At 39.7% G+C, this 16,443-nt stretch overlaps 1 protein-coding gene across 2 annotated transcripts in view; it reads right to left on the bottom strand.

The window, feature by feature from the left end:
• The window catches only part of LOC149280613 (NADPH oxidase 4-like), a 67,132-nt gene that overhangs the window by 41,779 nt on the left and 8,910 nt on the right, over positions 1–16,443 (bottom strand). For both annotated transcript variants that reach the window (XM_089500304.1, XM_089500305.1), the window contains exons 3-6: positions 14,217–14,327; positions 13,382–13,466; positions 10,369–10,466; positions 9,965–9,992 (exon numbers count right to left, since the gene is read on the bottom strand). In XM_089500304.1, the coding sequence (XP_089356430.1) occupies positions 9,965–9,992; positions 10,369–10,466; positions 13,382–13,466; positions 14,217–14,327 (322 nt within the window). The remainder of the gene's footprint in view (positions 1–9,964; positions 9,993–10,368; positions 10,467–13,381; positions 13,467–14,216; positions 14,328–16,443) is intronic.

Below are 16,443 nucleotides of genomic sequence, written 5' to 3'. Positions count from 1 at the left end.
TTAATTACAATAAATGCTAAATATTACTATGCAGTAGCCAGGGAGCATACCAGTGAACTCTGGTTGTTTTAAAATATTGCAATAGTGCCTGAAAATCTTGACTGTCCTGCTAATTGGAGGTATATTAACAAAAAAATATTTTTTTCCCCAAAAAAAACAAAAGTTCTTCTGCCCCAGCCACTCGGAACTTGTGGATTTGCTGAGCATGGCGTCCATGTGTATTGCTGCTACTGGATTAAATGTAATGTAATTAAAATGAACGGAGATTTGAATCAAGGGATGCATTTTTTACTTGAGGATCAAGCAGATCAAAGCCTTCGAAAGTTGAAATGGAGACGCTTTAACCCCGTCGATGATTTTCATCTAAATACGGCTTTAAAAAAACCGCTTCCGTTGGTTGCCTATCATGCCCTAAATCTTAGGAATCCGATAATCCCACTCTGTGAAATTAGCCTGCAGACCTGGGTAACCCAAACTCAATGAGCAGCGCGATTATGGTCCCGCCGCGTTCCGATTTCACTTCGACTTCGAAAAGACTCCACGTTTTTCAGGTCCAGATTTTAACCCCTTCACGACAAAGCCCGTACAGGTACATGCATTGCCATTAATGGGTTTAAGGACAACCCATTGGATGGATAAAAAAAAGCATCTGGATGAAGAGAAAAGCGTTCAGTGAGACGGATCAATAATCAGTGACCTAAAGCATCGCTAATAATCCATTAGGTTCCAACAATTGTATATTAAAAAAATAATAAATATGTGTTTCTATTCATAATTTGTGTGTGTTTTTTTCTTTATCTTGGATGCCCTCTCTCTCTGTGACAGCTGTCGCTTATGGGAGGGGGGACATCAAGTGGCTGCTGAAGACACAGAACACAAAGCAAGGTCCATAAAGACACGGTTGGATGAGTTATGGGGTGGAAGAACTTGACCGGCCCTAAAGAGCCCTGACCTCAACCCCATCGAACACCTTTGGGATGAACTGGAACGGAGATTGAGAGCCGGGCATCTCGACCAACATCAGTGGCTGACCTCACAAACGCTCTGCTGGATGAATGGACAAAAATTCCCACAGAAACTCCCAAAATTTTGTGGAGAGCCTACCCAGAAGAGTGAAAGCTGTTATAGCTGCAAAGGGGGAGGGGCAACTTCATAGTGATGTCTATGTATTTAGAATGTGATGTCATCAAAGTACCTGTTGGTGTAACATAGTAACATAGTTCATAAGGTTGAAAAAAGACCAAAGTCCATCAAGTTCAACCTATATACATATTGTGTCCCTACTGTGTTGATCCAGAGGAAGGCAAAAAACCCTTATGAAGCAGATGCCAATTGCCCCATACCAGGGGGAAAATTCCTTCCCGACTCCAAATATGGCAATCAGAATAAATCCCTGGATCAACGTTCTGTCCCTATTAATCTAATATCCATAACTTGTAATATTATTGCTTTCAAGAAACACGTCCAGGCTCCTTTTGAACTCTTTTATTGAGTTTACCATCACCACTTCCTCTGGCAGAGAGTTCCATAATCTCACCGCTCTTACTGTAAAGAACCCCCGTCTGTGCTGGTGTAGAAACCTTCTTTCCTCCAGCCGTAGAGGATGTCCCCTTGTTATAGATACAGTCCTGGGTATAAATAGGTCCTGGGAGTGATCTCTGTACTGTCCCCTTATATATTTATACATAGTTATTAAGTCCCCCCTAAGCCGTCTTTTTTCCAAACTAAATAACCCCAATTCTGATAATCTTTCTGGGTACTGTAGTCCTCCCATTCCCCTTATTACTCTGGTTGCCCGTCTTTGAACCCTCTCCAGCTCCACTATATCTTTCTTGTACACTGGTGCCCAGTACTGTACACAGTATTCCATGTGTGGTCTGACTAGTGACTTGTACAGGGGTAGAATTATTTCCTTGTCGTGGGCATCTATGCCCCTTTTGATGCACCCCATGATTTTATTTGCCTTAGCAGCAGCTGCCTGACACTGGTCGCTACAGGTAAATTTACTGTTAACTAAAACTCCTAAGTCCTTTTCCATGTCAGTCGTCCCCAGTGTTTTCCCATTTAATACATATTCCCAGCCTGGATTTTTCTTCCCCATGTGCATAACCTTACATTTATCTGTGTTGAACCTCATCTGCCACATCCCAGCCCAAGCCTCCAACCTATGCAGATCCATTTGTAATCGTGCGCTGTCCTCTATTGTGTTAACCACGTTACAGAGCTTAGTATCGTCTGCAAAGATTGATACTTTACTATGCAATCCCTCTACAAGGTCATTAATAAATATATTAAAAAGAATAGGACCCAAAACTGACCCCTGTGGTACCCCACTAGCAACAGTCACCCACTCAGAGTATGTACCATTAATAACCACCCTCTGTTTCCTATCACTGAGCCAGTTACTTACCCACATACACACATTCTCCCCCAGCCCAAGCATTCTCATTTTATGTACGAGCCTTTTATGTGGCACCATATCAAATGCTTTGGAAAAATCAAGATATACGACATCCAGCGATTCACCCCGATCCAGTCTTGAGCTCACCTCCTCATAAAAGCTGATCAGGTTAGTTTGACAGGACCGATCCCTTGTAAACCCATGCTGATATGGAGTCATACACTTATTTTCATTGAGATACTCCAAAATAGCATCTCTTAGGAAACCCTCAAACAGTTTACACACAACAGAAGTTAAACTAACAGGCCTATAATTCCCCGGGTCACTTTTTGTCCCCTTTTTGAATATTGGCACAACATTTGCTATGCGCCAGTCCTGGGGAACAGACCCTGTCACTATAGAGTCCTTGAATATTAGAAATAGGGGTCTGTCTATTACATTACTTAACTCCCTTAGAACGCGGGGGTGAATGCCATCTGGACCTGGTGATTTGTCTATTTTGATTTTTTTTAGGCGGCACTGCACTTCTTCCTGGGTTAGACAGGCGACATGTACTGGGGCATTTATCTCATCCTGCTGTATATTACCTGGCATTTCATTTTCCTCTGTGAATACAGCAGAGAAGAATATATTTAATAGATTAGCTTTTTCCTGATCCCCGTCTATAACTTCTCCCTCATTACTTTTTAAGGGGCCAACGCTTTCATTGTTAACCTTTTTACTATTTATATAGTTAAAGAACATTTTGGGGTTTGTTTTACTCTCTTTGGCAATGAGTCTTTCTGTCTCCAATTTTGCTGCTTTTATCTGATTTTTACATATTTTATTTTTTTCCCGATAGCTTTTTAGTGCTTCCTCACTGCCTTCCTGTTTTAGTAGCTTAAATGCCTTTTTTTTGCCATTTATTGCCCCCTTTACATTTTTATTTATCCACATTGGTTTTCTCTTGTTCCTGACTCTTTTATTCCCATACGGTATGTACCTTTCACAGTGAGAATTTAAGATATTCTTAAAAATCTCCCATTGAGCGTCTGTACTCTTGTTTTTGAGGACATTTTCCCAATTTACAGTGTTAAGGGCTTCTCTTAGTTGATCAAACTTTGCCCTCCTAAAGTGCATAGTTCTTGTGGCTCCTCTAAGAGTTCCCTTATTGAAGGACAAGTTATAATGCATCATATTGTGATCACTATTTCCTAGATGTCCCCTGACCTGCACATTAGTTACTCTGTCAGGTCTGTTGGTTAATATTAAGTCCAGTAGGGCGCCCCCTCTGGTCGGGTCCTGTACCATTTGGGACAGATAATTATCCTTACTTATAGTCAGAAACCGGTTTCCTTTATGAGATTCACAGGTCTCTGTTTCCCAGTTTATGTCGGGATAGTTAAAGTCCCCCATAATAACCACCTCATTGTGATTTGCTGCCTTGTTTATTTGCTTTAATAATTGATCTTCTGCTGCTTCCATTATATTTGGTGGCTTATAGCAAACCCCGATCAGTGTAATGGCCAGGTGTCCCAATACTTTTGTCCAGATAGTACATAAATACAAAATTTCAAATCACATAAATGCCTTCTGTTCCTTCTTTTATTCTTTCATCTGGTATCATCGATACAGTCATATATCATTTTCTGAATCCACAATATAAAAGTAAATCTTTTAATGTAATATATTTTAATTATCAACAAAATTGGATTTTTTTCATTTTCAAAAAAAATGTTTTTAATGTCTACCAAAGCTGAATGGCATTCGGAGTTAACTGTCAACCATATTGCTACCGTATTTACTTGAGCAAAATATTAGACAGAATGGAGCCTCATTTAATATTTTAAAGACTATTTTTCATTTTCATGAAACTTTCCTGCAATATGTTAATAGCATAATAAAAATATTTAAAAGCTGTAATGTAATAAGCATATTCAAAGATAACTTTGCCATTTTCTAAAACTACCCTTTGTGTAACTTTTGTACACATTTCATTTAAAAATGTTAATTTACTTTAAAATGTGGCAAAACTAGCATACTAATTAGTTGAAACTCTGAATGGGGTATGGTCCTGCGAATAGGAGGTTAAGACAGGGGCTCACATGGATACCCCAAACATTTTGAGTGTGCAAACCGAGACACCTCCGTTGGGATGCGTGGCGGCAGGCAGACAGGACTGGAGCTATGGTCCGGGAGGTCTATGGTCTGAGAGGGCTATGGGTGGGATGGGGCTATAGACAGGGCCAGGGCACCTACCTTACCCCTTCTGACATATTGAAGCCAAATATGACATCATGTCCTGATGAACAGCTTCAAGAAAAGGTCATATGGGAGCTGTAGTTGAGGTCTGCAATTGCACAGTCCTCAAACAACTGCACAGCTCAGTTGACCGGCCAAGGGAGATCGGAGGATCTTCTCAACCAGCCATGATTCTTGCTGCCCACAAAAGCAGTGGACAGTGTGGAAGCTCCACGGTGTATGGAGATCAGGATAACAGAATATGGGACATAATGCTCGTGGACTAACTATACACACATACATATACACACACACCTAGAAACTCTCCAGGTGAGGCACCGCTACCCTTGGTCTCCAAGTCACTCACTCTTCTCTTTCTCTGGGGCAGGGGAGAGACATTTAGCGACTTTCACACTCTACCCAACCCCCTCCCACTCCTTAAACACTTCATTTTATCTGTGATTAGTCTCACCCTGGCCAAGGGCTAGTCTTGCCCACTGCCTGTCTACCTATCACACCTCTCAGGTGGCTAGCTCCATCCTCATATATGCATTCCTTGCGGGATGTAAGCATGGAGTCCCGCTGACGTCAATGGGTGGTCTCGCTCATGTCGCAGGACACACTGCTGTTCTGAGGGGGAAATAGGCAAGGGGTGGTGCATGTCAGAAAGGACCCAGGCTTCTCCGATGGTGACCTGGAGAAGCGTTGCTTCTCCCGTAGTCTCTGGGCGAAACACGGAGAGTACCCAGGAATGCATATATGTCCTGCCCCATCTTGAAGCCACCCTAGGTGCCTGTATAACCTATTTTCATTTGTAAACATCATTACATGGGTTAATTTAGTGTATCGCTGTAAAATGTAGGATTCAGTAAAAGTGACAGATCCACTTTAAAGTGAATAAAATGTCTTCCGGTCACAGATGTTTTTCTGTATATTTAGAAGGTTCAGTGTGCTCACAGCTGAACTACCCGCGTATAAAATCATTTCTGCTATGGGTCTGAGTAGCAGATGGCTGGTTTCTGGTATTCATGGCGCTCATGTATAGAAACTACAGGCCATGAAAGCCACTAATAACCTGTTAATAAGAAGCAGCTTTGACACATTCACTCCAACAGTCCCCGAGATAACACACAGCAGGGTTTTATTTTCTCGGAAAACTTAAAAGCAAGTCAAGGTCTCGGTAATAATAACATGTACAAGAGCCTTCGTCTACTGCTTGAGAGAGATCGCTTTAAAATCTCCTTGGCCGTTTTGTACCGGCTCATGTATGAATGTATTGGAGGTTTATTACATTCTGATGCACAGATTTATAGCTCAGTGTCTCCTGGCCATTTTTTGTTTTTTTTTCCGGGGTCTGGTTAGAAACAAAGTTTTAACATTTAACAGTCTTTATGTAAGTGAGATTTATTAGCTCAGTAAGACATTTAGAAGAAGAATACTGTATTTTTTATATACAACCCATTAAAAAATAATATATATAAATATATATTATTACATTATTGTGTTCCAAAGAGGGACAGTAAACATGCCCACACTGGCTGTCAGGTAGACAGGCCAAGTGCCAGATGGGCCAGTGCCAAATAGCGATTTCCAACTATCGATGACATATATACTGCTGTGGCATGTACCCGTCTGCTGGATACATGTACACAAAGAAAAGAAAACTGTTTTGGTCCACCTGTTTTTGGTTCTTGGCCTTGACCAGTATCCGTAAGAAGACGAGGTAGACAGGAGCTGGGGGGGCTATTCTGGCTCGGGCTATGGCATCTCCCCTGATAAATACATCACTAACCAGAGTGTCCATGGAGTCTGCGAGGGACCAATTAAAAGATAAATAAAGTGCAGCGCTCCATTTGTAATAACTCTATATTAGTAATGTTATGCAGTATTGTATTATATACAACTGAACATGTCCATTCTTACAAAATAACACCCAATGTGTATAAAAAAAAAAAAAACACGAAAAAAAAATTTATAAACCCAGGTATACTTAGATTCAGATCACAAATCACAGGTTTGCTCAAACTATAGGGCGTCTGTATAGGAATATCATAGGATCCAATAGGATATCTGTTTCTGGAGAACAGCAGCTTGTGGTATTCCACTCAATGTTGTTGTTCATAAATAAGCATCCGCTCAAGATATACAGAAGGTCAAATGAAGAGGAGGATTTTAAAAGCAAAAATAACAATTTATTAATTATTAATAATCATATGCTTTATCAGAGATGCAAGATCGGACCACCCCTCAAACAGTAATTCAAAGCAAAGAACATAAGATAAAATGATTGTACAATAGAGAGATGTGGAGTAATTTAATAACAGATCCTACTTCATTCAATACGAAATTACAGACCCCGATTCATTTAATACTAAATCACAGATCCCAAATCATTCAATACGAAATCACAGATCCCAAATCACCCAATGCGAAATCACAGATCCTACTTCATTCAATACGAAATCCCAGATCCCAGATCATTCAATACAAAATCACTCAATACAAAATCACAGATCCTACTTCATTCAATACGAAATCACAGATCCTACTTCATTCAATACGAAATCACAAATTCCAGATCATTTAATACGAAATCACAGATCACGATTCATTTAATACTAAATCACAGATCACGATTCATTCAATACAAAATCACAGATCCCAATTAATTTTTTACTGATATCAATTCATTCTCCATAAATACTAATTCATAACATGCCTATGTGCTTAAAACAAGACTCCCTAAAAATACATTTACAGATACACCCAGTATAAATAAGAAATGAAGAAAGAGTAGGAAAAATATCTTTGGAGACCCAGTGTGATGATGTCATAATTTAGGATTGTCAGATTGTCTTATTTGATATTGATGTATTAATAAATACTCTAGCCTAGCTTGATGTTACTTTTACTTGATATGCGTGATAGACAAAGCAAATGGTATTGGTCTTAATTTATTCAACTGTCCAATACAGATTATTTATTATACAGATTATTACCGAGACCTTGACTTGCTTTTAAGTTTTCCGAGAAAATAAAACCCTGCTGTGTGTTATCTCGGGGACTTTTCATGGACTCCCTAATTGCTTGCTTGCATGTCCTAGCGTATAGGGCAGAGGCGTCCAACATGCGGCCCGCGGGCGAAATGCGGGCCCGCGGAACCTCGAGGTGCCGCCCGCGTGAGATGAGCCGCCAGGATCACAAGAGCCCTGCTGCTTACTTGTGGGAGGGTCTATTCTCTGCTCCAGTCCTGCTTCCTCTGTGGGGAGAATGAGGGAGGCCGCGCCCCCTGCTGAAGTCTCTGAGCGGCATCGAGAGCTGTAGAGCAGGTAAGGGGGTGGGGAAGGTTGTGTGAATGAGTATGTCTGATTAAGGGAATGAATGAGTTTGTGTGTGTGTGATAGCATGGAAGTGCTGGAACCTAGGCATGATGGGACTGTGATTGCTGTTAGCAATCACACTCCTATCATGCCAAGTCAGCCAGTACATGCTGAAATCTGGCTAGCTGCCCCCCTTGTGTATTGATGCTGCCAGCAGTATGGGGTCTGCACTTACAGCCACCCTGTACCAGCACGTATTGGCTGACTTGGGATGATAGGAGTGTGATTGCTAACAGCAATCTGCTAACAGCAATCACAGTCCCATCATGCCTAGGTTCCAGCATTTACTGGTTGCCTGGGTATAAAAAAGTGTGTTTGCTGTTAGCAATCACACTCCTATCATGCCAAGTCAACCAGTACATGCTGAAACCTGACTAGCTGCCCCCCTTGTGTATTGATGCTGCCAGCAGTATGGGGTCTGCACTTAAAGCCACCCTGTACCAGCCTGTATTGGCTGATTTGGGATGATAGGAGTGTGATTGCTAACAGCAATCTGCTAACAGCAATCTGCTAACAGCAATCACAGCCCCATCATGCCTAGGTTCCAGCATTCACTGGTTGCCTGGGTATAAAAAGAGTGTGTTTGCTGTTAGCAATCACACTCATATCATGCCAAGTCATATTGTTGTGTTACTTTTAAAAAAAGTGTGGTTACACACTAAAATTGGACAAAAAATACAATGCCCAGCCAACCAGTACATGCTGGAATCTGGGTATGCCTGAGATTGCTGTTAACAATCATAATATAAATTTTTTTGGTACAATTTTGGTGTGTAACTTACTTTTATTAAAAGTGTGTGGGGGGGGGGGTCACTTTCAGTTTCGGCTAAGTGAACCCTGAATAGAACTATTTTATTTTTACTTATCCAAAATCCTGAAGTTGTAGGCCCAGAAATCCCAGAAATCAGTGAGAGGAAAAGTAAAGGTTTTGTGTCATTTGCTTTATTTTAATCTGCATATTTTATTAAAGGCCATATTTTCTCGCACGTATACAATTCTGATGAAGTGGCTCACTGCAGAAAAAACTTGGACACCCCTGGTATAGGGCATCAAAGGAATATTCTAAACTGTTATGGTTTCTTTTAAGGAAAGGTAAGCTTAAAAGGTGCAGACAAAACGACAAAGGTTGTTACTTTAATTCTCAGGAACAAAGTTGGCTTCCCAACTCCCAAATAGTCTACGATTAATAGAAGAGTGTTCATTGAGTAGGACATAAAGTCAAATAACTATTAAGACCTTGAAAACCTCCAATGAAACGTGAAGAGGCTTCTGGGGTCTTCAAAGCTTACATGGCTAACATATTCTAAGCTGGAAAGAGCTGGGCCCTTTTCTCCTTCTGCATCAGACTTATATTATTGTCAGGGCAGGGCTGACACCTTGTGACCCCAAAGGCAGGTAAAGCCAAGTGGCCCTTTTGGGCCTTCTACCTCCCCATAACTCATATGCTCACTGACACACATTTACACACACACACATACAAACTTACACACTCACACTAATACACAAACTTATACTAACACACATTTACACTCACATACTAACACACACTCCCTTTAACACACATACAAATACACATTAATGCTCACATGCTTACACATACACATCCATGCTGACACACGCACTTAACATACACTCTAACATACATACATACATACTGACACCCTCCCTCTCTCGGAATCCTTCACATATGCAATTCTTTAATCCCGTAAACATTGTGTGTCATTCATATTTTGTTTGCCAGGAGCAGCTGTCATTCGACACAAAAGCGTTCGCTGATATATTGTTGCATAGAAACGGAAAAAAGCTTATTAAAGGTTTCCGTGTCGTTTCTAAGTGACGGATCTTTTAAGATGTATTTGTAAAACATATTAGAGAATGCAATTAATGTTTTGTCTAAGCGGAACAGCACCTCAAATATCAAAGTTTTTTTTCCCATACAAAAAGAAAAAAAAAATCAACTTACCAGACGTGAAGATAATTTTTCTAGGATCCTGAAATTAAAACATCACAAAGACAGGAAAATACATAAATAAAATGATAAAGACCCAAAGCATTCTAGAAGTACAAATTTCTAAAAAAAAATAAAAAAAATGAATCCCTTATTCAGTTACTTCTCTAATAAATTCTAAATATGATTTTTTTTAATTTAATTTAACCAATTAACAGTTTTTACTGTTCAGGTTGTGCTCTTGTTGCTACACAGCATGTATAATATACATTTCAAATGAATTTGCAAATATGTATTAGTGATGATATTTAACAACAGAACTGGCAAAAAAAAAGGTGACATTCTGAGAAAAATAAGATTTTTTTGCTAGAATATATTTGTAATATATAGTTACAGGGGGGGAAAAAATCTTCACGTACCTCATATTTGTAACGTGCTACATTCAGGTCATCAAAATTAGAGTTATAGTGCACGGAAAAATTGACGGCATTAAAGACATGAGCCACCACGTGTATGGCTAGGTAGAAACACAGAAAACTATTCATTATTAATCATTCCGGCAAACGGCTAAACGACACGTGTGTAGTATAAAATTGAGGCCGTTGTGAAAGACTGTTTTAAGAGAATTAATAAGATCTTGATTTGGTCTAAAATGGACCCGAGGAGGAATTCTCGTGGCCCTAGAAACATTGAATTTGACAGCAGATCAGACCCATTCGGCCCCATCTAGTCTGCCTGTTGTTTCTGCCGTAAAGACTAAGACCTTAATCAGTCCTTGGTCTCGTCTTAGATTAAGAAGCCATATGCCTCCACGTACCTAGTACCCTCTCAGTAAAAAAACATTATTACATTACATCAAAGTAGCTTAATTAGGGTTTTTTGCCTACTGTTGGATCAAGAATAGGAAGGTTAGGTAGAAGGGTTGAACTTGATGGACTTAGGCCTTTTTTTTACCTTTTTTACTATGTAACTATGTAAAGATTCTGACCCTCTAGTGCTAGATTATGGTCTCGTGTTCTAACGTTTTTCCTCCTTTGGAATAAACTTCCCTCCTGTACTTTGTTAAATCCCTTGTATTCAAATGTCACATTCTCTCTCTTCTCTCCTCAAAGCCGGACATATTGAGTTTCTCTTAGTCTATCCCGGTTATTTTGGTACGATTTTGGTAGCCCTCTTCTGAACTCTCTCCAGAATGTCAATATCCTTCTGAAGATGAGAGGGTCTCCAGAACTGTACAAAATAAACATACATAGAACCTTATTTTTCATCATGTTTGCAGACAATAACTCACAGCCAAGTGAAAACCCATGCCCCATCCTCTAGGGATAGGAGTCCGTCTCTGTAACGTAGTAAATTGCTTCATATTCTAATACGCCTCAAAGTAACGGAAATGTGGATACATTTCTACAATCATAGCAGGTTCCTGGTTCGCTCTCACCTTGGGACTTGTAAGTGTAGGTTTGCTCTAAAGAAGGAGTTCTGATTTTAAATTACTGAATCTATTGAAGGACCAGCTCTAGCAAGAAGGCAGCAGCTGGCCCTGCACAATGCATAGTTGAATGGGTGCTGGGACTTTCAGGAAATCTGATTGAACTAAGGAGCATACCGGGTTGACCAAGCTTTTCTTGCAGGAGAAGGCCACAGACGTTGAACCTCTTTAATAATACGTGTGTCCTGACCACGATAGGCTACCCCGAGCGCTTGCTCTTCTGACGGCGTGGCTTTGTGAAGGGGCAGGACTAGCCCTATGTGATGGAGTGGGCAGCCATGTGTCATGGTGGGGCTAACCCAAGAGGGGTCTTTAGTGGGTGGGAAGTGGACATGGGCAAATACCGCTATCTTCACCCAACGGCTTAAAAGCAGAGAGTTCCAAAGGTTTGTTCCTAATATATATTGAGATGTTGAAACCACAACTGTCATGCGACTCCTACTTTGGTGAATAAAACACTTTTATTTTAAATAATCTATATACTCTACTATATTTACTATATGCACATATGCAATATCTTATAAACTGAAATACGGTATTACCGCTCGCAATATTTATAATATAATAACCAAGAAACGCTCTGTTCTTCTAGTATCAAAATTTAAATCACATTCCGTCCGAACTACAATAAAAAAATATGTCCCACTATTTTTTCCTTCTATTCACTAGCAAAAAAAAGAATCTTTATTTGGTTCTATTATCTTACTTTTGCTGTTTCCATGACAATGCATGTTCTATTTTGAATTTCCTCCACTTGTCACCCTCATCTTTGTTTGCCGACTAAAAGAATCAGCAGAGCCGTAAATGCGGTGAGGTCCACAATGTAAAAATTTTATGAGAATTCACCCTAAAAGAGCGCTTTGTTTAATACTCGGATAATATGTGGAGGCCAAACTGACAAAGATTCGCATTGAGATATATAGGGTTAAAACACGAGTCCCCTTTTTCCATTTCAAATGTCAGGAAGAATGGATTCAGAATGCCGGCCGTGGGAGTGAAATAGCAGACATACAGAAGCAGAATAAAAAGAAAATCTAGGGAAAAATATATAAAATATAGAAAAAATAAGACGATACGGCAGTTTGAGTAAATTAAATATTTTCTGCTAATTCTTGGAGGAGGTATTCCAAATTTCAAGGAGGGAAGCTTATTTCAAACGAGGAGAAATGTTAGAACAAGAGATCATAATCTAAAACTAGAGGGTCAGAAGTTTAGATGGAATGCACAAAAGTTTTACTTTTACTGAGAAGGTGGTAGATCAGTGGGACAGCCTTCCAGCTGAAGTGGTAGATGCTTATACAGTGAGGGAATTTAAACATGCATGGGATAGGCATATGGCTCCTGAATCTAAGACGACACTAACGACTGATCTGAGGTTTCCGTTAGGAAAAATAGGCAGACTAGATGGGTCGAGTGCTTCTTATTCTATGTTTTTACTTTGAACAAGAGGGTAAGCATTGTGGGTAATGTGTATACCTGGCAGAGAAAATCAGATTTATCAATCTATCCTTAAAAAATTCATTAAATTCATTAAAACACAACCCACAATCATGGCAACCTGTGCTTTACACGCCGTAAAACTAGCATTTTTTTCTACTTATATACATGCGATTTAATTTGCATACCAGGTTTGAGGGAAGTAATGAAATTCGGAGGTTTCCCCAAAGGAGCTTCGAGTGAAGAAGAAGTTTGCTGATGCTTAGTCTTTAGAAATTGTTTATCGCAGATGATTACCGCAATCTAGCAGTTATGAATAATATAACAGTAAGAACTAATAGGGTTCTGCGCGGTCCCCATGGACCCCGGGAATTGTCTTTATTTTATAACGGAATGCGGGAGAAAAAGTTCATATTTTATTTCTAGTTGGAATATGGGATTTTAATGAACGCTGTTGTCGCAATACTTTTTGATGAGATAGATTCATATTTATTAGAGATATTTACCTGAAAAAACACAAATTGCAATTCCACAGGCTGCATGGAAAGTTTTGTTTTTGTCCAAAAGTCTTCTGGTTTTCCTTTTCACAACCTTAAAAAAATTAGCAATTATAAACAAAAAAATGAAAAACAAAAAAAAAATAATAAACTATGCACATTTTATTAAACCAATACAGATTTTAACATGATTTTGTTATGATTATTGCTTGTAGTTTCAGTTCTTGAACTGTACTTTTAACAAGATTTCCACTGACCACTGGAATTCTGATTCATATATTCCCAGGTAGAACTAAATACAAAGACCGCTGGTGTCTCCACACTACCTACATTTATCCACCGTTGACACAGGGTTATCTTAAGGCAAAATGGCGGCCCTTCTGCTGATGTCCTCTACCCCAAACTTCCAAGTTTGTGTCGAAAGGTTATGTCTGCGGAGGTGCGGTCGAAGAAAGCAGAGAGAAGAAAGAAGAGAAGATAGAAGAAAGGAGAAGATGCCAGATGCGGAAGTAGGCAGAGAAGGTAGGGAGACATTCAGAGTTCATGAGAGAAAGAGTGAACGAAAATGAGTGAGTAAGAGTAACTGTGGGCTTCAGACAAGAATTTTGTTATCGAATTTTAAATGGTCCCAGATTTTCGTCGGAAACGAACGGGCAGGAAACAGAATTCATTGTCTGAAAACAAATGGGCCAAAAACTAACCCAAATGTTTGTCGGAATGGTTTTTGGCCCATTTGCACGTCTGTTTGATACTTATTAGTTTACAGAAATGTTATGTTACTAGGGGGGGTGTTATAAATTGCAATATTGGTAATTTAAAAAAAGAATCTTTTTAAATTGTTTACCTTTTTAGATCCACGTAGAAAGGCCAGTAATATTCGGCACATTGGTAAAAGAACCAAACTGCTGTTGAAGTTAAGGACAGAAGCCGACGCTCTGCTAAGACACAATCCTAACTGAACAAACAGAACAAGTGTTAGGGTACGGTTCAAAAACAATAGATTAAAATCATTGAAATTATTTTATTCCCAATATACAGCCAGTGTCTGGTGTACATCCCAAGGTCCCCCAATAAACACCTACTGCATTCACCTTATCTCTTTAGTTTTTGAATATCCCCACCAACTTTCTGCATTGCTAAGTGTGAAGAATTTGCAATCTTCTTCACAGACAAGATTTCCTCCATCCGAGCCTCTATCACAGCAGACTCACTACCACTGGGAGACGCCATCAGGCGACATGGTCTACAATATCATTGCTACGCAGACCCAACTAAAGACCCCAAATACTTCAACCGTTGATTAGCAGATCTTATAGAGTGGATGTTATGTAAAAGTGAACCGAAACAGAGGTACTCTTGGTGAGAGGATCCCAACAAGAATATCTCATGATCACCCAACTGGCCTGGAACTTGGAGGCTCTGAACTCATTAGTTCAACAGAGGTTCAAAATCTCAGAGTGCTGATTGATTTTGGACTGTCATTTAAACAACAGGCTTATTAGTAATAACATTTTCCTCCTTTCATCTGAGAAACTTAGAAACCTAGGTTACGGTAATGCACTTTACTTGGACCTCCCAGAAAAAGAACTCAATGCAACAGCCAGACCATTGACCAGTCAAACTTGTTCATGTCACATATCACCTGTTCTCCACTTAAATGGCGAACATATTTTAAAATTGCTTAGGGCTTTGAAGGTCAACAGGCCAATCAAGGCCCACAGTACCTGAAAGATTACTATTGATTCTCATTGGTCCATCTCACTAACTTCGGTCAGCCAATGGATCCCTCCTGTCAGTAACAGAATAAAGACAAACTCAGGTTTCCAGACATTCAGCTATGCTGCCCTCAGATTCTGGAACTCTTTCCTTCGCTCAATAAGACAGGAACCATCATTATAAAAAAAAAAGTCTAAGACCCTTTTATCAGGCATTTGGTCCGCACATCTGACCATCAGGAACTCTACGTTTGTATTTCTGTTTATACATTTGTAAGCTTCTTTGAGTCTCCCGGGGGAAAAGTACAATAAAAGTGTGTGTTCTAGCTCTTTTATTTTATCCCAATCTTCTGGACAATCTACTAGACAAACACCCTGTCTCCTGATCATACTGCCTGTTGGAAATAATAAAGATGCTCAGACCTTAATCATCCAGACCTCCAAGGTCTATGGAGGAACGGATTTCATTAGCAATGCCGGAAAGTATCAGCTCCGTGTGGTGTTTGAGCCGGGAAAGTCACCCAAAATATCACATGACTGCCAACAATGGCGGCCTCCAGGTCTGCAGATAAAGGAAGTATCTTGGAACAAAATTAAAATAAAACCTATTTCCTTGAATGCTGACCTACATTACAATACACAGTACTGTATCCTTTATCTTGTAACCTACAGATAAGAATTGCTTTTTTTATTCTTGGTCTAGAATGTGGCAGAGATATTTGGAACACGATGGCCAGTGCTTATGAATGTTTCTGCAGTCAAGTAGAATTTCAGAAGCAATTCTTAACCTTTACGGAACGTTCATTTTCCTCTGCTGAGTTTAATTAAGCGAAGGAATGTAGGTTTGTCAAAGCTGACATGCTGGGACTTATCACCGGGAATAAATACTCTGTTCTAATGGCGCTTCTCTATAAAAGAAGCAATCAGTGAAGCCGAACAGTATTCCTACTTATACAGTGAGGTCAAACATATCAGCTGCTTGGGTCCAAACATTACTGATAGAATACACCTTCAGTGTGTTTATTTTATTTATTTTTTCACAAATTTGACACTAATGGAGATTTTGATTTAAAGGTGAAGTCCCCTGAAAAAAACAACAACATTTTCTCTTTGTGTATAAGAGACGGTAATTGAGGCTGGCATGGTTTTTAAGATAAAAAACTAGTTGACACCCCTGACTACAATTCCTGTAATGTTCCTTCGGCGGCAGATCGGTCCCATTCGGCCCGACTAGTCTGCCCATTTTTTATGCTGTAAAGACTCAAACCTTAATCGGTCCTTGGAGCCATATTCCTATCCCATGCATGTATTAGCATCAACCACTTCTGATGGGAGGCTGTTCCACTTACCTACCAC

This window comes from Sceloporus occidentalis, unplaced genomic scaffold (assembly GCF_023333645.1).
Source record: "Sceloporus occidentalis isolate IW3139 unplaced genomic scaffold, rSceOcc1.0.p SCAF_151, whole genome shotgun sequence".
Lineage (NCBI taxonomy): Eukaryota > Metazoa > Chordata > Lepidosauria > Squamata > Phrynosomatidae > Sceloporus > Sceloporus occidentalis.
The sequence above is the reverse complement of the archived record's forward strand: the minus strand, read 5'-3'. Positions and strand labels throughout refer to the sequence as shown.